This window comes from Chelmon rostratus, chromosome 20 (assembly GCF_017976325.1).
Source record: "Chelmon rostratus isolate fCheRos1 chromosome 20, fCheRos1.pri, whole genome shotgun sequence".
NCBI classification, from domain to species: Eukaryota; Metazoa; Chordata; class Actinopteri; order Chaetodontiformes; family Chaetodontidae; genus Chelmon; species Chelmon rostratus.
In genome coordinates, this window is record NC_055677.1 from 10,194,549 (window position 1) to 10,218,912 (window position 24,364).

Sequence of the window (24,364 nt, forward strand, 5' to 3'; positions counted from 1 at the left end):
CCGTTTTTGACACCTGAGTTTTCGAGTGTTTGATAACATGTTTTATCTTTTAAGGCTGGACAGGCTGGTGATGAAACCACAGACTGTCTGCAGCAGAGTGACCGTAACACATAATAAACAAAGTCAAACATCAACTACAAACAGCTTGAGAACGCACATGTAAACATGAACACAAGGCCAAAACATTTTCTGGGAATTATGTACAGTCTTCTCAGTGTAATCAGTCTCTCAGTGTCCTCCATCAGCTTGCCTACCAGAACCCGGACATTGGCAGCTCCGTCGCAGCCTCCTTCCGCCGCTGCGCCTGCGGGCAGTACCGGCGTGTGTGAGCGTGGTCCCCGGTGGCTTCACAGACTGGGCAGGTGTACCTCCACAGGATGGGGCAGATGACTTTCCCGTCGTCTGACTTCAGTTGGTGTGACTGGTACACCCTTGCAGTCTCCCCGTTCTGCCTGCAGAAGCGGCAGAAGCCTGAGGGAGTCCCGCTGGAGCTGGTGTCCGACAGGCTGCTGGTCTCTGCGGAGTTCTTGCATCCCTTCCGCCCGGAGGTTCGAATGTGGCCCCACGGGTCCGCTGCTGCGTCTCTCTCTGGCCACAAGGTGTCCTCATGGTCCCCCTCACGGCTGGCGCACAGCTCCTTCAGCAGTCCAGCCAGGTTCATGTAGTCGTGCCACATGTCAAAGCAGTCCCCGTCAGAGAGGAGGGCGCCCTGGACCCCGACTCCTTTTTGCGTTGTTGTCATTTTTGGAGGAGAAAATTGCGCAGAGTTTGCGCGTTTGTCGGGGAGCGTCTTGTATATAAGGACGTGTGAAAAAAGGCGTTAGAGTGCAACAATGTATGGATCCTAATAGGCTGTTTGCAGATCGATGACAGGTGTCTGCAAGAAAAAAATCCTCCTGCTGTGCAGTTTGAAGGATTTTCTTTCATGTCAGAACCTTGCAGTTTGAACTGAATGGCCCTCGCGTGGCGTTATTATGACCCAAATGATCAGGAAATTAAGCCAATAGCTGCACTAATGCTAACTGCCACAGATCTTATTGTGTTCATTATTTTCTCCAGTTCAAATGCTCATTAATGAGAAACAACCAAACATTGCATTGGGCTGACAGGTATTGCTATGACATTATTATAGATGGATCAATACACAGCCTATGGGATGTTCTTTAAACAGCTCAAATAATAACTTACAACAAAATAAAGGGAAACTAACAAAGACATTCTTTGAAGTTGTGGTTTCATGGTGTGTGTGTGTGTGTGTGTGTGTGTGTCTGTGTGTAAAGGGGTAACATGCCTTGTTCAGCCCAGCCCTCTTCACCCTGTTTACTCACGACTGTGCTGCCATCCACCCCACCAACACAGTTGTGAAGTTTGCGGACAACACTACAGTAGTGGGTCTCATCTCAAATAACAATGTGACCCAACCTGGTGCTAAACACAGGGAAGACCAAGGAGGTCATTGTGGATTTCAGGAGGTCCAGAAAGGCGGATCACGCCCCCCTCCTCATGGACGGAGAAGTGGTGGAGCGTGTGGACAACATCATGTTCCTGGGCCTCCACATCACATCTGATCTCTCCTGGTCCATGAACACCTCCCGCCCGGTGAAGAAGGCACAACAAAGGCTCTTCTTCCTCAGGAAACTGAAACGGGCTGGACTCTCCTCTCAGTTGCTCTTCAACTTTTACAGGGCCACGATTGAAAGCATCCTCTGCCTTAGTGTGACAGTGTGGTATGGCAGCTGCACGGCACAGGAGAGGAAACAACTGGCACGGGTGGTTAAAACTGCACAGGGGCATCGTGGGCTGCCCCCTTCCTGACCTAGACTCTATATATGAAGGCCGGGTCAGGAAGAGGGCAAGGTCCATTGCCACAGACCCCAGCCATCCGGGCCACAGACTGTTTGTACCGCTTCCATCAGGAAAGCAGTACAGGAACATCTGCAAGCAGTACAGGAAACTCCATCAGTGGTGCGGCATCAGTGATGAAGGGTCACAAAGAGTTCATGCATTATCTGACTACTGATTGTCAGCACCTGCACTAAAACCTGACCCCCGTCCAACCCAACACACACACACACACACGCACACACACACATGCACACACACTCCAGAACCCCAGCATAAAAGTTGTTGAAGCCGATGCATGAATGCAAATGTGTAAATGTAATTAATTATAAGTGATAAAAGTAATCGAAAAGTTATATTACCAAAGAGAGTAGAGAAGTTTTTATGTGTGACATTTTATGTAAATTAGTCTAATTGAATATTTTTTAGATTATTTTGTGTGCTTGTATTACCTTTGTGTTTTTGCAGTGATCTTTTATCATCTCATCTGTTTGCTGTGACTATTGTTTTCAAGACTATAGATCATGTGAAACAGAAGATGATATGATGATTATTACTAATATTGTCATTGTTCTTTATATATTCCTTACCTTCTTTCCTGAACAATTAAACGTGTCACCTAAATACCATACCTCATCTGTCTGTTGTAAATATGTTAGTAGATTGTTTTCGAGATTGGCTATATGATGATGTTAATGAAAAAATGATGATGATAACAATGATAATGATTCATATGATGCGTGTTGTATCTGTTTGTTTGTTGTCTGTGAAGCTGCACAGATGCGTCCAGCTAATGACCGCTGGCGCCGGAGCGTCTAGTCCACTTAAAAACTGCATCTTCCAAACTGTTGGAAGTGTCACAATACCCAGACTCGAACCTGTCGCCTGCAGTCTGCTCATGTGTAGAACTGAGGGGCCGACGGATGCTCAGTCCTTTTCAGAATGCACGGCTCCAGCATGGCTACGTGTTATCCCCTGACATGATATTACATTTACAGTAAGTGTACGATATGTTTTACCGTATATGGACGGTGGAGGCGCTTTTTCTACATATTTACAAAGCAGAGGCGTCGCGTGGGTGGGGTGGGGTGCGGGGGACGTTTTGTGTGTTTCTGTGTGTGTGGGAGGGGGAGGGATGCGTATAATACTACGCATGCGCAGTACCATACCGGCGACGGCTGTACTAACGGTGGCCTAGCGAATAAGGGGATTACGAGCCCAATTTGACAGGTCAGTTAACAGTAATTACATGTATTTAGTAGTCTATATATACTAACACTTCGTAACCAGAAGCTAATTTAATTCTACATGTCAGCAATATTTGGAAAATGTCGGGCTGTCGCTTGAGCTAGTTAACGTTAAGGTTGCCTTTCAGAGCTAAAGTAAGCTAATTCAGCTAACCGCCGTTAGCCAGCTATCTAGCTTTCGGCGGTAGGCTATATTGTGCTAACAACGGTTATGACATTAGCTAGCTAGCTAGCTAGCTGACTAAGTGGAGCCTTCCCTTTGGACCTGTGCTTTACTAATTTAATATTGTTTTGTGGTTTGCTGAATTGTGAATCGATAAGTAGAAACAGCACGCTGGGCAATTAGATAATGATATGTTTGACTGCTTTTTAATCACGCAGTGTTAAGGCACAGAAAGCTAACCAGCTAGCTAGTATCCTTAGATGCCCCCATTTGTTGAACTATGATTTCTGAGAGGAATGGTGCCCTATTTAGTTATGTAAACTACAGCTGAAGTTTCGATACCAACGTAGCTACCTTAGTCAGTGATTGTCTTAGTAGGCCTTATATTTGATTTATGCAGAAGTCTGATGAAGGGTACTCGCAGTAACAAGAATGTGCTTGGCTAAAGATACATACATACATGCATTGTTATACAGTTTGTGGTAAAATAGTATTTTGTCATCTATCAGTGCAGCATTCAGCTCCAAATTGTGGAGATTCAAAGATTTTTTTTCCCAGCTTTATCTAAATCTGTCTAAAAAACATTTGTGCATCTTTCTAGGCTGCACAATGAGTCAGGGTAAGGACAATGCACGACTCAAGAGCTACAAGAACAAGTCCCTCAACACAGATGAAATGAGAAGAAGGAGGGAAGAGGAAGGCCTACAGCTCCGCAAACAGAAGAAGGATGAACAGGTGAACAAAGTGTAGTGGAAGTCATTTAGACCTCCTCAGCAGAGGATGAGTTCTACTTAATATACATTTTCGTGGAAGTAGAATAGTCTTTCAGGTAAATTAAAGGCACTGTGACCACTCTTTACAGATCACTGTTAAACATAAGCAGCTTTAATGATAAACAAAATATGTCCTGCATGTGTTGCTGTTGTTAGGGTATAAACTTGAATCCATACTGTGTTCCCTGTAATGTAACGATGAAGAGGAAATATATTAAGAAACACAAAAATCATGTATTTCAAAATTATTCTATTGCAGCTTTTTAAGAGGAGGAATGTTGCCACAGTGGAAGATGATGGCATTCCAGAGGACGATGGGATGGCTGACAGTGGCTACCTGGAGTCCCAGGCTAACAATATGGACCCACTCATGGTAGGAAGAGAAACACTAATCAAGCCACTTGGTGATCCTCATAAAAATAATCCAGCAATCCATCTACATTCACCTCATGTATGAAGTTGGATGCAACAGCATTTCATCTGTGCCTTATCAAATCTGCGTCTTTGTGCTGTAACAGGGTGGGGTGATCTCTGAAGATATGACTCAGATGATCTTCTCCAGTTCTCCTGAGCAACAGCTAATAGGCACTCAGCGCTTTAGGAAACTCCTTTCTAAAGGTAAGGGGTGCTGTAGATGGCTATATTTCCTCATGGATGCTGTTCTTCTTTGTTCATGACAGTGACACCCGCCTATGTACGTTTATTTTTGTTGTTGTTTTTCTGTTTTCTTCTTTTTTCTTTTTTTTTGCTATGGCTTGATGACAATTTCATGCCCTCAGTATGCGATATTCTATGTTTTTTCGTGCATATATTTTATAAAGGAAAATTCAGGTTGCCCATGAAAGGCACATTTAATCATATAATTCTGAATACTTGAGTACATATTTTTATCTATTGATCAAGATAAGTATAGCTACATACTTTTTTTGTCGTATTGTTCACTTCTACCGTTTGTCTCACACAGAACCCAACCCACCCATTGATGAAGTCATTGCCACTGCAGGGGTGGTGGAGCGGTTTGTTGAGTTTCTGAAGAGGAGAGAAAACTGCACGTTGCAGGTATGCTTCCCCAGTGTGTCTTTGTAACGCAGCATGTGTGCACAAGCTGACCAAGATGGGGAGGCTTGAAGCTGCTTTATTTTCTTGCTGTGTTCTTGTTTGTTATGAACTTTGCCAGCGCTAGCAATACATGTCAAATACTGTATGTGTTGTGTGTCTGGTACAGTTAGAGAAATTTTTTTCATATTTAACAGTTAATATCTAACCTGAGTGATCACTATGTAATAAAAGAATATATTTTGTTTTAGTTTGAGGCTGCATGGGTGTTGACCAACATTGCATCAGGTACATCCCACCAGACACGGGTGGTGATCCAGGCCGGAGCCGTGCCCATTTTCATTGAGATGCTTAGCTCAGATTTTGAAGACGTACAGGAACAGGTAGGGAGGATTCGGACATGCATCATTTCCCCTCTGTTAGCCAATTGTCCTCCCACTGACACTTCTCTTATTGTGTTTCTCCATAATAACTTATGTGTAAACAACAACATATATGTAGTTAACCTGCCGCATTCAATAAACATGTCATTGAGTATTGTACATAAAATAAAATTGTATTTATTGGCCGACCGGAATATTTACTTTGCCCTTCAGGCAGTGTGGGCGCTGGGGAACATAGCAGGAGATAGCACAGAATGCAGAGACTTTGTCATAGACTGCAACATCCTGCCTTCCCTGGTGCAGTAAGTAGCAACTCAAAGTCACGTTGTCTTCCTCCTAAATCTTCCTATTACACTTAAAAATAAAGTCAAATTTAATCCTGTGTCCTTGGTAAAACATGCTTGGTAAAACTCCTTGTTGCAGGTTGTTGGCCAAACAAAATCGTCTTACCATGATGAGGAATGCAGTGTGGGCGCTCTCAAACCTGTGTAGAGGAAAGAACCCACCTCCGGACTTCACTAAGGTAATTTGCCTGGATAAACGTACAGTACAGATAAACAGTACAACTCTCACTGTGAAAGTACATCATATCTCACTTTCACAAGGTCACAAGCTGTAAGGTCACAAGCTGTATGAGGTTGCTTTTATTTCACCTGGAAAACAGTGGCACTGAATTCAACACTAACATCTCACCACGTCCCCCCCAGGTGTCGCCATGTCTCAGTGTGCTGTCTTGGCTGCTGTTCGTCAATGACACAGACATCCTAGCTGATGCATGCTGGGCACTCTCCTATCTATCTGATGGCCCCAATGACAAAATCCAGGCCGTTATTGACTCCGGAGTCTGTCGCAGGCTGGTGGAATTACTGATGTAAGGCTTTAAACACATAATGTCTACATAAAATTCTAAAAGATTACACAACTAAAATAATTATTGTCCGAGAAGAGCTATGGTTTCATGGTAACAGAATGTCCCCGGTGTACTGTGTGTCACCACTACATTGGGTGTGACTGTCCAGATGTGGGTGTGTTGTGTACATCCCCAGACAGTATTTAAGGTTTGGGTTGCATTACCAGCTGTGACAAATTGAAAAAGTCAGGAGAGAATACACTAAACTTCAGGAAGTCCCTATCGTGTTTCATGTGGAAAATACCATAAATTCACCATTAAGATGCTACAGCAGAAAGAAAACCTTAACATTGCTGCCGTCATGAAACATTTCCATGTTGTCAACATCTGAGTCATCATACATTACAATCCTGCTTTGTTCCAGGCACTCTGATTATAAGGTGGTATCTCCTGCACTGCGAGCTGTTGGGAACATAGTCACTGGAGATGATTTGCAGACACAGGTAATTTCATCTTATACATAGGCACAATTATACTTGTCCAGAAGAAAATGGAATACTTAGAAATAAATATTTCTGACTTTGTGTGTAATTTGTATGATTGCATAGGTGATTTTGAACTGTTCAGCGCTGCAGTCCCTATTTCACCTCCTGAGTAGCCCCAAGGAGTCCATCAAGAAGGAAGCCTGCTGGACAATCTCCAACATCACTGCAGGGAACCGAGCACAAATACAGGTTTGTGTGCGCGTATGTCAGCGTGGCATCCCATAGAATAATCTGGAAAGTTTTTTTTTTTTTTTCAGAGTTTTGAAAAGGTGACGAGCATTTCCTCGTCTAATTGACTGTTTTTCCCTCTTTGTAGATGGTGATAGATGCAGGTCTGCTGCCTCCTCTCATCACTATCCTGCAGGTGGCAGAGTTTCGCACAAGGAAGGAGGCAGCCTGGGCTATCACCAATGCCACCTCTGGGGGCTCTGCAGAGCAAATTAGGTAAGACCACTGATGCAGCTTATCATACAGTGTACAGCCAGTGTGTACAGTACTATATAAAAGGTCTCACATCCATTGAACTGCGGCTTTTTGCTTTTAAATGGTTGACATTTTAAGAGCAGAAATAATAGTCTGAGCATTTAGCTCTACCAATCAGAATCAATGCTCACAAAAGTGGGTTAGGGTTACCAGTACAAATCCTTCAATGCAAAAGGGCAACCTTTTTTCAGCTGATGTAGTAGTGACCGTGGTGTTTTTTTGTTGCGGGTGTGGCGAATTGATTTATGCTTTGTATCCGCTGGTAAGCCAAAGATAAGAAGTGTGTGCTTTGAATGAGTAATAAAAGTTGTGTTCTGTCTCTGCAGTCACCTTGTGGAACTCGGCTGTATAAAACCTCTTTGTGACCTGCTCACACTTATGGACTCCAAAATAGTTCAGGTGGCTCTGAATGGCCTGGAGAACATCCTGCGACTGGGAGAGCTGGAGGCCAAGAGGGGAGGAGGCATCAACCCTTACTGTGCACTCATTGAAGAGGCCTATGGTAAGTGTACGCCTACACACAGTTAAAATGATAACACTCACAGTTCAGCAATTCTAATTTTGCCCAGTGTATCCAAACATATTCATATAGGCTAACCATGCACATGTTATTTGAACAATATTACAATGCAATATTTAAACGAACCGTTAATCCCTTATTTTATTTGCTGGCAGTTAATTACATGCCAACAATCAATCGACTGATCATTCCAGCACTACATTCCTCCCTTCTTCTCAGGTCTTGACAAGTTGGAGTTCCTGCAGGGCCACGAGAACCAGGAAATCTACCAGAAAGCCTTCGACCTGATCGAGCGCTACTTCAACACTGAAGACGAGGACCCGTCTCTGGCTCCCGCCGTCGATCTGCAGCAGCAGCAGTTCCTCTTTCAGCAGTGCGAGGCCCCGATGGAAGGCTTCCAGCTATAATGCCTCCCTCCCTCCCTCCGTGCTCCACCTTCATCCTCACCTCTGCTCATTTCTCTCACTCTGCCCACTGCCACAATAAAGGGTTACGACAACCCTCGGCTCCCCTCCTCCTTTCCCTTCTCATTGTCAGAGAGGTTGATTTAATCATTTTCATGATTATGAAAAATTTAACATTACGGGAGCACGTGTGTGTGCATACGTCCAACGTGGGTCAAGTTCTGCAGTCTTGTCAGCCAGTTTGTGAAGGTTTCACTCATCATTCTGTCTTGCGCTGAGCTCACCTCTGCGCCTGAACCCCACCGACCTGCCCAGGCCCCGGCGTCTCCTCCTAGCAGATTGTCCGCATAACACCGCCCCGGTCTTAGTTTTTGGATTTCCTCCTCAGCTCATCCTAAATAAAAAGCACCTCTCCGTGTTGCCATAGGATCCCCATATCTGATTAAGCGGGAGTTTGTAGGACTGCACTGCTTGTCTGATTAAAGCATTAATGACTAGCAAGACAGACAAACGTGGACGTGATTTTTACCCCCACCCCCTCCCACACACACACACACACACATAGAGAAGAATGATCTAACCTAAACACTGGACTGACTATGAGACGTCGACCACATTAGACTGTGGTTGTTTGGACTGAACTGCCCACAGCGGGGCCATGTGGCCAGTCCCAACCCAAGGACTCAACTGACCTCTACGAAAAGGCACTTAATCGACTCAAAAGTGGAGGATGAATTCCCTCACCTCCTTTCTCCGGCCATTGGATGAGTGACCACAGATGGACAAATTAAGAACTTGACTGTGTCGCTGAGGGATGGAGCTTGTCAGTGACAAACCAGGCTGCTTGCGGTCCCTCCTGGATCTCATATCATGCATACCTTTATCCAGTAACGGGACTGTCCACCTGCACAGGCTCCATCCTGAAGAGTTTAGACTGCCTCCCGCGTCTGGTGTGATGTGAATAACCCCATGGAACCATGGGAATTGGAGTCTTCCCTGGCACTGAGACAATTGGACAGACTTGGACATGACAAAATAGACTATTTAACTCTGGAATCTGTCCAGCAGCAGACCAGTGGGGATTTTTATTATCTTACCATAATTTCATTTCATTTGCAGCACTTTAGTTCAGGACTGACGCCTGCTCATTGAGAATATACCGTAGTTTTTACATTAACTATTTAATTTGTTGATGACACGGCGTTTCCCTCCTCAGGAAGTGAGGTGTAAAGAGATATGGTCTCAATCCTCGGTCCCCTTCTGGTATGACAAGGATTACGATGAACTTCACTGTTTACCCATCCCACAAAGGGACTCTAGCAGATTGTTGACTGAAACTGTTAGCACACTAATTACAATCAGTTTATCATGCTGCCTCATCAAAACTAGAAGAACTTTATTGTGACAAAGTTAATGAGTCTTTTGGAAAATTGGCTTTGAGCAGTCTACAACATGACTTTCCAACCCATGTTCAGGTAGTACATTCCAATACTGATCATGCCAAATCATCGGCACATATATCAGCTATTGGGTCTGATAGTCTTTTTTTTATAACTTTTTTTTTATTTTAGTTGTTGTTGGGGTTAGCATCTGTCATGTTGCTGATGGTGCCATACTCTTTATTCTACAGAAATCCTTCCAGATAACTTCAACAAAAATCCAGATTAAAACTTGAAAATACTGGTGATCACCTTAGTTAGCAGAACTGAATGTTTGTTACCAAGTCCTCTTTACATTGCTTACTTTTGTCAAAATCTCTGCAAGAGATGACCAGCTCTACATGTTAATTACTGTTTGTTGTACTGAGTTTGTGCAGCTGTCTCGTTATGCCATTTGCATAAAAGCTGTTTCATGAAACACAAGTGTAAGTGAATCAGTTTTATTGTAGTTAGTATCCAGGATGAACCTTGAAAAAAAACAATGGTAGTACTTTTGTGTAAGGCTTATTTTCATTATCATTTCATCTGCAAAGTATTTTGTCTATAAATAGTGAAAAATGACTTTGGCTTCAGACTTGAGGATCAGGTCATTAAATCAGACAGGAATTCTCAAGAATAACTTTATTGATTTGATATTTTTGGTGTTCACTATATACAAACATAATGTCACATCAGATGAGCAAATGAGTCAAATTACATTAGTATCAGGGCAGGACAGACCATTGTACAAATGAATCATGCCTGATCCACTTCTTAATGTTCTGTTCAGAAGATTGGAGATTATTTGAAATCCTTGAGGACAAGGCGGATACACACAAAAGACTATTGCCTCTGAGGCAAATTTGAAAAGGAGGGTTACCTAAGGCATTTATGTTGCAGAGATTAAGAGGTATGTGTTGAAGGTTTACTAGAAGCACTGATAGAACTTTTTTTAATCCCAGTGGAAAATTAAAATTAGTGCATCTGTTAAACAGATCTGAAAATCATTATTGTGCTGTGTAGTAAATGCAAAGAATTAGTTATAAAAATCCTAAAACCTCCATTTCGGAGCCAGGTTACATTATACTCAGGTTTCCACTCTCCTCTGGTGACCAAATGCTACCACCACAAACATATTTAGTCAAACGTGCCAGTTTATAACTTCAATACAATCACTGAAAAGATAAAATCTTCCATTGGGTTTCAAAATTGTTCAAATAATCTATACATTTAAGGTCCAAAATACGACTAAGTATTAACCGTTGTGATATCTTTCGGTTGCTCTGTGGGGTGGCAGTGGAACTCTCAATCTGTGAGACACTGTTGGCCAAATATTTGGGAAAATAACATGGTTGTGTAGGGATTAGTTGTCCTCCATCACTGAGCCTTCTCAGATAGGGCAGCAGCAGCTTCTCTCTCTTTCCGTGCTTCCTCCCTCCATCTAGCTTTCCTCTCCATGTTTTGAGCTGTCAGGGACTCATGCCTGCCTGCAGCCTGCGTCACAATGAGAAAAATTACAGGTAAGATCTGAAAGATGTTCCACATGATATTTATATTTACCCTAGAATACATAAATGAAAGTAACATTTAAGATTTTTTTTATATAGTTATAGTTTTTATAGGTTTTGTTTATATAACAACTAAGACAAAGTTACACACAAAAAGCAAAGACAAAAACTTCTCTTTCACATTGTTGCAAGCCATTTAATTTTAATTTTGTTAACAGATGCTGGAGAAAAACAATGCATGCAAAACATAATGTGGTCATCTATTGTCACTCACCTTTTTGCCCAGGAAAACCATCACTAGGCAGCCCCCTATTGTGGCGGCCATCATCACATAGCAGGCTTTCACTCTGACTTTGTTTCTGGCAGCATCAATCATCTCAAACCTGTGGCAAAGGCAGGTGTACAAACAAGCGTCAGGGTGGCCACATGTTTAAATACAGAACACATCAATGTTTAGGTTTCATTCTCAGTCTCTTATGTCAAAATTAATTATGACAGTTTTCTTTTAATTCTGAGCCTTGGTTCATTGTGAGTGAAGGAGGTGGGAGGTCTGCAGTTTGTATGCGTGACAATCGGGTCTTTTATCAGAGCAGCAGATCAGATATGATCTCCACCCTGATGTCAGGAACCACATTAATTACCTCAGGCTACAAACAGACGCCTTGTTTGAAGCGCAGCCGTCTTGGAACATCAGCTTCCTGCAGTAGCACCAATGCTCATCTACTTAGTTAGCTCTGTTCTTGTGATGTATCTTAACTAAATCACGCAAAGAGCCAATCAGATGCAAGTGTGCAGGGAGGTCTGGTACAAACAGGAAGACGCTACTTACGACACAAACTCTGGTATCTGGTCCACTGTCTTAAAGCGTCCCGACCATATCAGAAACCTCTTGTCCATCTCTGAGGGTTTGTAGCCTGGGACTTTGAAACTGGGGCGAGGTGCTGTATGAAAGGACAAACAAACAGAGTTTTAAGTGCACAAATCCAGATCTTGAACAAAAAACAAGGAATGCAGAGAAGTTCAGTTTCACAAGCCTCAGTGATTAGCTCCATCACCCCAGACTGTAGTCCCACTTCCTGTGTCCTTCCTCCCTTTGGGAACTAATGAAAACCTTCACACACTCGCTATGGCAACAACAAGTGACCTATGACATACAAAAGCCTCAGGAAATTTCATCTCTTTGACTTGTTATGAGAAGTCGACTACTTGAATATAGTTTGGAGAATAACTCAATTTAGATGTCATTTATGTATTATTACAAACAAGATTGGCTTGAGCCATCATATTTCCAGTATTATGCATTGCAGGTGAAAAGAGTAAATGAGTGATGGTAAATTTCTGAACTCGATCTTTTGTGGTGTCATGCATGTATGAGACAAAGAAAAAGAGACAAGAGAATCTGGTTGTGATCCAAAACTCTACCGTGTGCTGGAACTGCTGGCTCTGCTTTGGCCTCCTGTGGTTTACTGCACATCCCTCTGTGGCTCCATGTTTCAGTGACCCGTCTGCACCTCTGGCCTGTTGAGATGGATGGATGATGGATGGATATAAAAAGCAGAAAACATGAATGCATTGGATCTAGGAGGAGATCATAATTATTCAACATATTGGTTAGCCTAACGAGTACATTTTCAATTAATCACTTGGTCTATAAAATGAATTAAAACTAAGACACACGCCCATTTCAATTTCCTAAAACCCAGTGTGACTTCCTGAAGTTGCTTGTTTTGTCCAAAAATCAATGGAGGTTCAGTTTACGGTCACATAAGACAAAGAAAAGCAGAAAATCCTCACAACTGACAGGCTGGAGCCGCTGCTGAATATTTTTCTGTTGTCGATTGATCGACTAAATATTTCACATAAAATGTCACAAAACCAAATTTAGGAATAAAATGAAGAAGTTCTCACAAGATACGTCATAAGATGTACAAGCAGTACAATCACAAGGGCAGAGCCAATGTGCTGACTACTTCCATAACAAGACGGAGGTGTGTCAGGTAAGCTAAACCTAAAAATATCGTATAATCATAAAACGTTCGCTACGTCTGAGCATTGTGATGGGGCTTTTTATGTGGTGATTAAACCTGAACACGAAATACAAATTTCACAATACAGGAACAGTAAGTTAGCTATCACCATAACCCAGGTTACCTGTCGAGTCACGCACATTTAGCCACGTAACAACTGAAACACAAGAGATAAATATATCTCATACGTTAACCTAGGTCAGTAATATAGAGAGTTTCTATCTCAAAAGTTGATAATTTAATGGTTACTTACGAATAGAGACGGTGCCCGTCAATTATTATTCGAAAGCAACACAGAAATTCAAGAAATTTAATCATACGAACCTAGAAAGTTGCCAATAGAAAGGCGAGTTCTGACGAAATTCATGTTTTCTTTTAAAGTAAATCAGGTGTCTATCAAGCCATTAAACTCGGCAACAACACCGCCAGTCGCACGTCTACTGCTGAAAGTCAACTGGATGAGCCTTCGCCAACTGCCCAACAGGACGTCGTAACAGAAGCATGGGAGTCTGTGCCCTATGCCTGATCAGAAATAATACATATCCCCTTTTCCCCCTCGGTTAGTGTTTACCCTCCGTGGTAAGAGTCATTTTGTACATCGCGTTAAGGTATTGTTATGGACAGGCACCACAAATATTGCTGGTTGGGATATAAACTTAGGGGAAAGTGCGGGGGAAAGTAAATGGATGAGGAACAGCCTTTGACACAACACCGGAACGTTTCATCACAAATTATGTAACTATTTTGTATCTAATTAGTTAGGTGTGGCACGTTTATTTAAATAGAGATATTGACTTTTAAGTTTTTCCAAGATACTATTACTAATGATTGTGCTAAATATAATATCATATGGTTATATATTTGGCTTTACCGAGCTGGGTTTCACTCAGGCACTCTCTTGAACAGACACCTCGCGTTGTGTCTGGAGAGGACCCATCAGTCCACTATGGCGGCGCCCGGTGGAACTTTAAACTGTGAGGACTTCTCAATGTTTCAGGTAATTTTAACGAAGGCTTAATCAATCCGTGCTAATTTTTCAGGGGATGGCAGCTATCCGAATCATAACTTTTTGGTAGTTCACTTGTTGTCTCGTTTATTTTCGATGTAAGACAGTCGATGAGTGACCCTCCTGATCACTAGTGCTCATACTGTGTGCTCTACAAGAGTTCAAGGAGTCAGGTAGCATCAGGAGGACTGAAAAAGGGCAGCATACATGTATGGTTTAAAAGTCACAGTCACAGGTCTCCAGATTCCTGCATGTGAACTTCATGTGTTGAATTGTCTTCGGACAGTCAATTAGCACCACTTTAGATGCATCAAACTTGCAAACCAACTGCCAACTGGCCTACTTTACTCAAAACTCTTGTAATGAGTGGTCGCACGTAGGCAGTGCTTCATTTTAAGGGCCCACACGCCAAAACGTTTCAGAACCACTGTTTTATGTCGCCTTCTGTATGAACTTTAATTTGCATTTGCATTGAAAAACGTGAGTGACTTAATGCAAAGATGTCGAAAACATTGCTTGAAACTAATTATCTATCGATTATTTTGTCAATTTATCAATTAGTTGTTTGGTCAATAAAATGTCAGGAAATGGTGAAAAATGTCCATCAGTGTTTCCCAAAGCCCAAGATGAATGTCTTGCTTTGTCCACAACCCAAAGATATTCAGTTTACTGTCACAGAGGAGTAAAGAGAAATATTCTCATTTAAGAATCTGGAATCAGAGTTTTGACTTATTTTTTTTCTCCCAAAAAAAAATATATATACTCAAACAGATATAACCCTAACCCTTCGGAGGTGCTGACAGAAGAACAGTCCCTCCATTGTTGAAACTCTCAGTTAATGATGAAAAAGTCATCAGTTCCAATTCTGATACTAAGATGCCAGGTGCACTGATAATATCAAATTAGTTAAAAAACGTATTGCAGTATAATGTTCATTTTTTTGTGACCTTCAAATCATCATCAATGCTTTAATGGTTTTAGTAGAACTAAAGATGCTGGATGTCCCTTTGCCCCACTATGTGTTCCTCAGGAGGTGCTGAAGGTGATGCGCACTATAGACGACCGCATTGTCCATGCCCTGAACACCACAGTGCCCACTGTCTCCTTCTCAGGAAAAGTGGATGCCACACAAACATGCAAACAACTCTATGAATCTGTGAGTGTGACGACCAAACAAATGTCTCTGTGTTTTGGGCTGTGGTGAAACTTCCAAAGTGTTACCCCCTAGCTTCTTCATGTACTGCAGCAGTTGCTCTCCAGCAATGACCTCATGTATTCCACAGCTGATGGAGGCCCATCTGAGCAGAGACAAAGCTATCAAGTCCTGTATAGCCCAAACATCTGAGGTGGTGGGACAACTGCGTGAAGAAAGAGCAAAAGACAGCGAAAACCTGGCGCTCATCAAACAGCTCAGAAAGGAGCAGACGAAAGTAAGTCCTTTCTGTAACACTAGAGGGCTCCAAACATTAGCAAGCTGTAACATCTGAGCCAGCCAAGTAGGTCCATCTGCAGCTGAAAGACATCTGTCATTTGAAGAGGTTTAGGCTCAGTTCACAGAAATCACAAAAACATTTTTCTCACCCTGTCGTGCAGATAGTTGTAGTTTATGTGCCCAAGTTCTGAGATATCCACCCCTGCACCCTTTCTGCCATGGGGATGAAATGTTTACTCCTTGAATGTTCAGCAGCACTGTGGATGTCCAGATTCAGTGACCCAGCTATTCAGAATAATCCATCAAACTCACTGCAGACTAGAAAGTAGTTGAAATAAAAGCATTAGTGGGCTATCATGAGTAAGCAGAACATTGTTCCCCAAATAGGGGGGGGGGGGACTCCACCACACCCAAATTTTTCTGCCAGTCCGGTGGGAGAATTGAACCAGCGACCTTCCGATCACAAGCCGCTTCTCCTTATGATATATTTCTAAAATTATTCTGTCATCATATTTGAGTGAAAATAGTACATTACATAATGCATTTTGTTCCTTCCTTGTCTCCAGTTAAAGCTTATGCAATCAGAGCTGAATGTTGAAGAAGTCGTCAATGACAGAAGTCTGAAGGTATAGTCACATCAGCAATTTGTCCATAATGATCTATAATCACGCATAAATAATCTGTTTTTGTCGTATGTTACTTATTCCTGCTTTCCTTTGTTCAGATTTTCAAGGAAAGGTGCAGAATCCACTACACACCTCCGAAGGTGAAGTGAAGCCCCACCTGATGAAAGGAGCTGCATCTAACGAGGTTGAAATCCAGACTGGAGCTGAAACTGTGACCTGCTGCTGAGTCCTGACTGCAGGCTGTTCACCATCCAGACCACTGTGACCTCTTGTCCATCACACGTACTATATTCCATTGTGATTCTTGTGTTGCATTACCACAGCTGTAAAACAATCACCTGTGTGCTTCTTTAATGGGAAACATTGTACAAAAAGTTTTTTTTAAAAAGACAATGAAATGTTTTCAAGTGACACAGGTTGTCTGTGATATGAGTCATTTGTGAGTCTTGAGGAGTCACTTCCAGGTGAGGTAATTCAGACACAAGGCAATTCAAAGTGCTTTAGTACATGATTTAAATGACAATAAAAACAAAAAAGCAAAAACAAGCAAATAGTTAAAGATAAAAAAATGCATTTAAAAGACAATGAAAACAAAAGCAAGCAAATACATTGATTAAAAAGAAGCTTTGGATTAATTTTTCTGGAAAGCTGCATTAAATGTTCTAAGCCCTCATTTAAATGAGCTGATTTTTAGCAGACAGGTATTCAGGAAGCTTGTTCCTCAGGTGGGGAGTGTAGAAACTAAACACTGCTTTATGTGGCAGGAGTTCTGTCTTGATTTGTAGATTTTAGTGTCATGGATTCAAGGTGAACACTGACTTTTAATCTTTCTTGTTTGGGGGCAAAACAATTGTTTTAATTTTTTCTGTTCATCTGTAGAAAATTCTGACACATCCACTTATTAATTTGTTCAATGCACTTATTCAGCAAATGTAAAAGACTCCAGTCATGTGGTGACACTGTTAATGCTGAGTTGTCTGTCATCTGCAGAAGCATGGTAGGAGATTCCATAACCTGAGCAAGTAGATGTTGAAAAGATGAGGCCCGAGAATGGACCCCTGAGGAACTCCATGTGTGATTTTGGTTTGTTCAGGTTCACGATTACCAATTGACACAAAATTGTTGCAATCCTGTAAATACAATTTCAACCAATTTGGCACAGTGCCAGAGAGTCCCAGTCATTTTCTAGTCTGTGGAGCAGTATCTCATGGTCAACTGTCGTATGCAGCACTCAGATCCAGTCGTGACACACCTGAATTTTTTGATGCATCACTACTCAGATGATGTCAGTTGAAACTTTAACAAGTGCAGCCTCAGTGCTGTCGTGTGGTCAAAATCCGGTCCGGTAGCGGAATCCGTTCCTACCTACGAGCGCCAGGACCCGTCCACCGGGGAGCACTCATCTGTGCCAAATGTCCACCCAGCACGCACATGGCCGCGCACTGCACAGCCGCCACGGCCACCAGGTGCTCACCGTGCAAAGGCGAACTCTACACCGAGCCGTGGAACTACCTGCCCAGGTGTCTGTACTGCAACAACTTCTGCTATGAGAACCAGGAGGTGGAGAAGGAGTGTACGGCGGTCAGCAAAAGGGTCTGCCGCTGCAAAGAGGGCTTCTGCTTGGCCGATAACTTCTGTATCAGACACACGGAGTGCGGCCCCGGACACGGAGTTAAACGAAAGGTATTTATCAGAGAAAAGACCGTTTCTTCACATTTCATACATTTTCTTTATTTGCTGTGTATAAAATTCAGGGAGCGATTACATCAGTTTTTATTTTACTTTACAAGAGTTACTGCTGAGCTTGTTAACTCCATGTACTTTTCATTGTGTTTGAACTTAAAACAGAGAGAAGTCATTTCAGTTATATTTAAATGTTACTGTATTTACTGTGGAAACATTTCAGGTAGCTATTTAAGTTTTTATTCAACTTTATAAGAGATGCTTCTGACTCTAGGAACTCCATGCACTTCTGGAGCTATTCGTTTTCTATTTATTCGGTTAAATAAACATGCTTTAAGCATTTAAACCAAGTTCAGTGTTTGTATTATTCAACGTTTTTTCACCAATTTTTACACTTTTACTGCAAATGAATTTCGGCTCCAAATATCAATTATCGGCCTCTGTAACTACTAAGAATCAGTATCGGTACTGAAACACCCATATCTGTTGATCTCTAATACACTCTGCTAATTCTGACGCAGACTGTTCTTGTGCACATATCAGCCTTTGTTCTGTCAATCCCAGGAGCACCATTTTGCCCCCAGCAGTAATCACCTGGAATATTTCTTCATCTTTCAAGGATTCAAAACAAAGTGCTAGTTTGTGTTTTGTAATTTTCTTTTTTTTTTTGTAGTCTCACTCTTTTCTCACTGCATTTCTTTTGCATATCCATCGTTGGGTGCATACCAGTCCCTTCAGATGTTGTTGAAGCTCAATGACTTTTCCATAATTGGAGCAGCAGGCTGAATTCTCAGTGATATTTTTTTGTCTGCTCACTGCACAAAACACAAAACAGACACAAAGCTTTTTAAAACTAGACACATGCGCTGCCCAATGTTATGATATACAGTGTTGAGCTTGGTATGCCAGTTAGTTCATTATACAATACAGTGAAAAGCCATATGAGGCAATCATTTTTTATTACCATTATTATTGTTAAAATAATATTTTATTTGCTTCCGTATGTAACACACACTTTCTACTCTTAACTGAGTACAATTCCTCCTAGTTTTAAAAAGAGATTTCATCATCACCACAGGTCCGTCCATGAATAATTATGTGACAATTAGGAGCTGTTATATTAAAGAAAAGGAAAATAAATGAAATTCCTCAGTTATCGTGTATTTCAACCCACAGGGAAGCCCATCTTGAAGCTTCCCATATCGGGTTCTGTGCTGATCACAACAGAACAAACTTGGAATTGCCGCCTCATGGCTGTATGCCTCCAACAGCCAGTCAATTTACAGTTTACATCACCTTTTAGTGACTATTTCTGCTTTATTTGTGGGCCTTTGCAGAAATGCTGCTTCCTCACAGGTCTCGGTTTATGACTGAGGGTGATGGGCTTCTGCTATCAGATCCTCAACACGATGAAAATCTCTGGCTTCTCTTAAATCTCATCTTAAAACTTTCATTTTGTGTTGGGTTTAGTTTAAATTTGTTTATTTTATCGAAATGATTCGTTCTTTGGAGTTACATTTCATTTTGTTGTTGAAAAAAAATCTAAAGGTAATTTATGATAGGGAAGGTCATCAAATTTCAAAAAATGACCTCCTGCAGCTCTTCTTCTTTGTCTTCTTCTTCGTTGTGAGTTGGATGTTTTCTTGTGTCAGGTGTTGGATGTCTTCGTTCCTTGCTGCCTCTTCGTGGGCCCATATTTTGTCTTTGACCAGCAGCATCTGTTCCAGCTCTTTCTTTTCTTTTTCCCACTGCTCTGCTCTTCTGGCCCAACTCTCTGACAGTCTTGACAGCTCCTCTTTGCACCTGTCTCTGTCGTCTGAGAGCTCCTTTCTAAAGCTCTCCTCTCTCTCAGAGAGCTCCTTCTGGTGGCTTCGGTCTTTTGCTGCCAGCCACTCTCGTAGTTCTTCGCAGGTCACTTTGCTCTGATTTAGAGCCGACTCTGCGTCAGTCAGCTGGGCCAAGGTGACGATGTAAGCATTGGTTCGAGCTCGTCTTTTCTTGGTGGCCCTGCTGATCTGTTTGTCTTTCTGCATGAGGACCTCTTTCTGCTGGGTGCATATATTTCAGAGAGATTTCACTCTTTGCTTCACTACATTTAACAAAATTGTTGACACAAAATTGTTGCTGCCCTCTAAATACGATTTCAACCAATTTGATTTGAATGAATGGATGGATGATGACCTCAGTGTGAGCATGTTAGCAGGCTGACTTGAGCATTTAGCTCAAATCCCCACTGCCAGCCTCAAAGAGCTGCTAGCATGACTGTAGACCAGGCATCTCAAACCGGTTCCATAAAGGGCCGCGTGGCTGCAAGTTTTCATTCCAACCAAGGAGGAGCACACCAGGCTGGAATCAATTAATCAGCTGATCTCAGTCTTCAGCTGATAACTAAGTGATCCCTTGATGTTGATTGGTTGGCCTGATGTGCTCCTCCTGGGTTGGAATGAAAACCTGCAGCCACGCGGCCCTTTATGGAACCGGTTTGAGATGCCTGCTGTAGACTCTTGATGTTGTTAGTCTTGTTTGTTTTTGTGTAATTCAAGCTGGCAGGCAGTTTTAGTGTATTTCCTTTTCTAATCTCACAAGTATGTTAGAAAAATGTTTCCTTCTCTAGGCACTGAGAAAAAGAAAATGTTTCCTGGTCTGTGTGATCAGATCTCACAACACCAGATGGTTTTTGACTCATGTGATTTGGTCACAATGAAGTTGTGAAATCAATCAATGTCAGTGTGTAAACTCAAGTCATTCATTTACATTTTAAAGTTATTTCTAACCATTTCTGCCAACCAAGACAGTATCTCTTCTAGAAATCACACAGCACAAAGAAAGAATCACACAAGAATTTTTTCACTCTTTATGCTTTATTATTTCTTTAGAAAGTGGTGCATTCAACTCGTTCCTTCCAAACACCAAATATCTTGATCTTTAAGTGTTAATACATTCAAAATCAGAATTTCTGCATTATAAAGAAATTTTGTGGAGAATCATTTCAGAATAAAGAAGCAGAACATTTTCACGTGAGACTGCAGCCTGTATGTATTTAATTGTTGAAAGGTTCGAGGGGGTCATCTTTGGCTTTCTGCTGCTGTACAGCCCTCAGGTCAAGACCTCCTCTATTACACGCAAGCGCCCGGAAGAAAAAACAGATGAATGTAGTTCACTTCTCCAACATGAACCTGCAGAAAAAATTTGACCACCTAATAAATATCTTCATCTTGATCTTGTGTTGTTGAGCTGTGAGGAGTGATGTTGAATGACTCACCTGGATGTTACAATTCATTACAATCCATAATATATCTGAGGCTTTCTGACTTGCTTCTCAAATAATTTTACAATATCAATAAAGATAAGATAAAACGTTATTAATCCTCTGCTGGGGCAATTAGGGTGTTAAAGGCAGCAAGCAATAGAAATAACAATAGCAAAGGCAATAGCTATTTTTTATATATTTTTTTCTACATACCTTATTTTTCTTTTATATGGTCAAATTTCATTTTGCTTGTATAATATGTACATATATTTAGTCTACTTATATTTTGTATTTTGTTTTTTTCAGTGCTCAGTGCTGTCGTGTGGTCGAAATCCGGTCTGAACAACATTAAAGAAATTGTTTTGCACCAGGAAAGTGTTAAGTTGCAGGAAAGAAAAAACTTTTCAATTCTTTCCTAAAAAAGGTAGGTTTGATATGGGCTGGTGATCATCATATTACTGAGGTATCCAGTTCAGACTTTTTTTTGAAGAGCCAAAATCAGCTTTCATCGTGAGCTTTTAGATGTAGAGACATTCCCATCAGGCTCCGCTGGATGTGGTGTTTACCTCCTGGTACTGTCTAATGACTAAGAGCTGGGATAAATACCAATACATGTTGATGGTTCGTTGATTTCATTTTGAATTTGTAGTGCTGAACTGGATGGGCATCACATGATTGGTGAGCCTGATTAATCTAAGCTAACTTGTCTTAATTGCATAGAAAGTTGTGTTTCTCATGAATGGTTCAATTTGTCATAGAATAAAGCTGAAGAGCTAAATGAGGCAAAACTCAGAAATATATGTCAACTTTTTATGCTTTCTGTACTATTTCTTAAGAAAGTGGTGAATTCAACTCAGTCCTACATTTTAAAGTCATTTCTTACCATTTCTGCCAGCCAAGACAGTATCTTTTCTAGAAATCACACACCCCATAGAAAGAATCACGAGAATTTTTTCACTCTATGCTTTATTATGTCTTTAGAAAGTGGTGCATTCAACTCCTTCCAAACACCAAATATCTTGACCTCTAAGTGTTAATACATTCAAAATCATTTTTTTACATTATAAAGAAATTTTGTGGAGAATCATTTCAGTCTAAAGAAGCAGAACATTTTCACATGAGACTGCAGCTTGTACGTATTTAATTGTTGAAAGGTTCGAGGGGGTCGTCCTTGGTTTTGTGCTGTTGTACACCACTCAGCTCAACACCTCCTCCATTACACGGAAGCGCCCGGAAGACAAACAGATGAATGTAGTTCACTCCTCCAATATGAACCTGCAGGAAAAAGAGAAGAAATTTGAATATCTTAATATCTTCATCTTGTGTTGTTGAGCTGTGAGGAGGGATTTTGAATGACTCACCTGGATGTTACAATTCATTCAATCCAGAATATATCTGAGGCTTTCTGACTTGCTTCTCAAATAAATAATTTTACAATGTAAATTAAGATAAGATAAAACTTTATTAATCCTCTGCTGGGGCAATTAGGGTGTTACAGGTGTCATGATCCGTGCTTGGCACGCCTGTTTTATGTTGATTCTCCTTTGTCATACTTCTTTTGTCACGTCCCGTTTTATTTTGAAGGTTCATGTTATGTTTCTTCTGTCAGGAATGTGGGGTTTCAAGGGAACAACGGTTGAACCCAGATGCAGACACGAGGGGGCACTGGTTTATAGTTAACAATTTATTAAACTAAAAGGAAACCAAAATCCAAAATACAGGGAACTACGATAAACACTCACATGGATAGATGTGCATAAGACAGGGAACGAAGACAACACAGAGAAACACGACGAACATGGCATGGCTCAAAGACTACCCTAGAAAATCACTAACAAGGAACGTGGCTTGACTAAGACACTAAAGAACAATTACACGAACAGTGGCATGACAAACAAACACTGACAACACTAGAGGACAGAGGACAAACACTTACTTGAACTCATGGCGAGGAAACAGACAACACTGAAGACGCTTACATGGAACGTGTCAGGGCTAAAGACAAAGACTATTCTAGAAACACACTTACAGGATACATGGCAGGGACATGAACAAGACAACACAAGGAAAAACACTTACTAGTGGTATGGGGCTATGACAAGATTTCACAGACAATGACCTGACAAAGACTGAGGGGAAGACATGGACTTAAATACACAAGGAAGTACAACTAATGACACACAGGTGAAACAGATCAGACAATCACAAAGGTGGGAAAACACAGGAAGCAAAGCAAAGAAGAAGCCTAACATGAACCTTCAAAATAAAACAGGACATGACAAAAGGACTATGACAACACAAAGGAGAATCAATATAAATGACAACAGGCAGCAAACAACAGAAATAGCAATAGCAAAGCCAATAGAAATACAAGAAATACAAACTAAAAAGTTGGCTATATATATGTACATTTTGTACAAAAAGACTATAAAAAATATTGCTAATAAAAAATATTGCAAAATTGCACAAGGGTTTTTTTAAATTGCACATGGAAATTGAGAATTGCACATCGATTTGAAAAATTGCACTTTTACTTATCAATTACCTTGACGAGGAAGTTTTCTCCAGCCACAATCTGAAGCCTGTATTTAACTGCTCTGAATTCCACATATATTTTGCTTGTCCTTTCCTCCACTTGAGGCTTCACCTGTGTGTGAAATAAAATGTGATGTAAATCAAGAGTGAAATGCAGACCACAGATTAGCGTGTGGAGGTCATGAAGAATGAAGGCAGACTGAAGCTCACCTGGTCACAAATCTTCTGGGTTTCCTCAGTGGCTGTCAATGTCTCACCAAATCCTCCAACAATGCAAGCCATTGTCACAAGGTCTGTTGAAGTTAACAGAGAAGTCAACTGTCTGCTTTTATGTGTCTCAAGTGTTTCAGTTGTTTATCAAATGCACATGTATTTATACAGAGTAACCCCGCCTGGACACACCTGAAAGCTGGCCCCACCACATGCTGGGTGGAGCAGCAATTGTAACCACAACCCTCACATGATTGGTTAGATTTGATCTGATGCTATTAATTCATATCCAGATTTCTAATTTACATGTTACATTTTCAAAAACATGCATGTTTTAAATCTTATCATTGGTCATCCAGACATAAAATTCAAAGATCAGTCTTGTTCTGATGCTGAATGCGTG

At 41.3% G+C, this 24,364-nt stretch overlaps 5 protein-coding genes across 5 annotated transcripts; 2 read left to right on the top strand and 3 right to left on the bottom strand.

The window, feature by feature from the left end:
* Positions 1-250: 250 nt before the first annotated feature.
* LOC121624225 (nanos homolog 2-like) lies at positions 251-742 on the bottom strand. The gene has a single exon (XM_041961865.1). The coding sequence runs from the start codon at positions 740-742 to the stop codon at positions 251-253; it is 492 nt and encodes a 163-aa protein (XP_041817799.1).
* Positions 743-3,010: 2,268 nt separating this feature from the next.
* Positions 3,011-10,113, top strand: kpna1 (karyopherin alpha 1 (importin alpha 5)). The gene is made up of 14 exons (XM_041961200.1): positions 3,011-3,072; positions 3,854-3,987; positions 4,285-4,398; positions 4,544-4,643; positions 4,990-5,084; positions 5,333-5,464; positions 5,678-5,766; positions 5,888-5,987; positions 6,172-6,335; positions 6,739-6,817; positions 6,923-7,048; positions 7,176-7,303; positions 7,669-7,844; positions 8,082-10,113. Exons 2-14 carry the CDS (start codon positions 3,862-3,864, stop codon positions 8,267-8,269), a joined length of 1,617 nt encoding a protein of 538 aa, XP_041817134.1. The 5' UTR covers positions 3,011-3,072; positions 3,854-3,861; the 3' UTR covers positions 8,270-10,113.
* A 198-nt stretch (positions 10,114-10,311) lies between these two features.
* fam162a (family with sequence similarity 162 member A) lies at positions 10,312-13,698 on the bottom strand. Its single transcript, XM_041961201.1, has 5 exons — positions 13,544-13,698; positions 12,615-12,710; positions 12,022-12,133; positions 11,467-11,575; positions 10,312-11,178 (listed from the first exon to the last, which is right to left on the bottom strand). Exons 1-5 carry the CDS (start codon positions 13,584-13,586, stop codon positions 11,062-11,064), a joined length of 477 nt encoding a protein of 158 aa, XP_041817135.1. The 5' UTR covers positions 13,587-13,698; the 3' UTR covers positions 10,312-11,061.
* Positions 13,699-13,878: 180 nt separating this feature from the next.
* On the top strand, positions 13,879-16,696 carry mix23 (mitochondrial matrix import factor 23). The gene is made up of 6 exons (XM_041961745.1): positions 13,879-13,954; positions 14,126-14,216; positions 15,256-15,381; positions 15,509-15,655; positions 16,224-16,283; positions 16,382-16,696. The coding sequence occupies exons 1-6, from the start codon at positions 13,902-13,904 to the stop codon at positions 16,430-16,432; spliced, it is 528 nt and encodes a 175-aa protein (XP_041817679.1). The 5' UTR covers positions 13,879-13,901; the 3' UTR covers positions 16,433-16,696.
* A 5,482-nt stretch (positions 16,697-22,178) lies between these two features.
* LOC121624161 (cystatin-B-like) lies at positions 22,179-24,084 on the bottom strand. The gene is made up of 3 exons (XM_041961793.1): positions 23,962-24,084; positions 23,762-23,863; positions 22,179-22,491 (listed from the first exon to the last, which is right to left on the bottom strand). The coding sequence occupies exons 1-3, from the start codon at positions 24,031-24,033 to the stop codon at positions 22,357-22,359; spliced, it is 309 nt and encodes a 102-aa protein (XP_041817727.1). The 5' UTR covers positions 24,034-24,084; the 3' UTR covers positions 22,179-22,356.
* Positions 24,085-24,364: the final 280 nt, after the last annotated feature.

Bases quoted from the DNA above. Each gene is read 5' to 3' on its own strand.
- LOC121624225 (XM_041961865.1), bottom strand. From the start codon at position 742: ATGACAACAACGCAAAAAGGAGTCGGGGTCCAGGGCGCCCTCCTCTCT.
- kpna1 (XM_041961200.1), top strand. From the start codon at position 3,862: ATGAGTCAGGGTAAGGACAATGCACGACTCAAGAGCTACAAGAACAAG. The intron at 6,818-6,922 runs GTAATTTCATCT...ATGATTGCATAG, and splicing joins GAGATGATTTGCAGACACAG to GTGATTTTGAACTGTTCAGC. The intron at 7,049-7,175 runs GTTTGTGTGCGC...CCCTCTTTGTAG, and splicing joins GGAACCGAGCACAAATACAG to ATGGTGATAGATGCAGGTCT.
- fam162a (XM_041961201.1), bottom strand. From the start codon at position 13,586: ATGAATTTCGTCAGAACTCGCCTTTCTATTGGCAACTTTCTAG. The intron at 12,711-13,543 runs GTTCGTATGATT...CCATCTCAACAG, and splicing joins TTCTATTGGCAACTTTCTAG to GCCAGAGGTGCAGACGGGTC. The intron at 11,179-11,466 runs GTGAGTGACAAT...ATTGTGACGCAG, and splicing joins TGGTTTTCCTGGGCAAAAAG to GCTGCAGGCAGGCATGAGTC.
- mix23 (XM_041961745.1), top strand. From the start codon at position 13,902: ATGGATGAGGAACAGCCTTTGACACAACACCGGAACGTTTCATCACAA. The intron at 14,217-15,255 runs GTAATTTTAACG...TGTGTTCCTCAG, and splicing joins AGGACTTCTCAATGTTTCAG to GAGGTGCTGAAGGTGATGCG. The intron at 15,382-15,508 runs GTGAGTGTGACG...TGTATTCCACAG, and splicing joins GCAAACAACTCTATGAATCT to CTGATGGAGGCCCATCTGAG.
- LOC121624161 (XM_041961793.1), bottom strand. From the start codon at position 24,033: ATGGCTTGCATTGTTGGAGGATTTGGTGAGACATTGACAGCCACTGAG. The intron at 23,864-23,961 runs GTGAGCTTCAGT...TTTCACACACAG, and splicing joins CCCAGAAGATTTGTGACCAG to GTGAAGCCTCAAGTGGAGGA. The intron at 22,492-23,761 runs GTAATTGATAAG...TTTTTCCTGCAG, and splicing joins GAGAAAACTTCCTCGTCAAG to GTTCATATTGGAGGAGTGAA.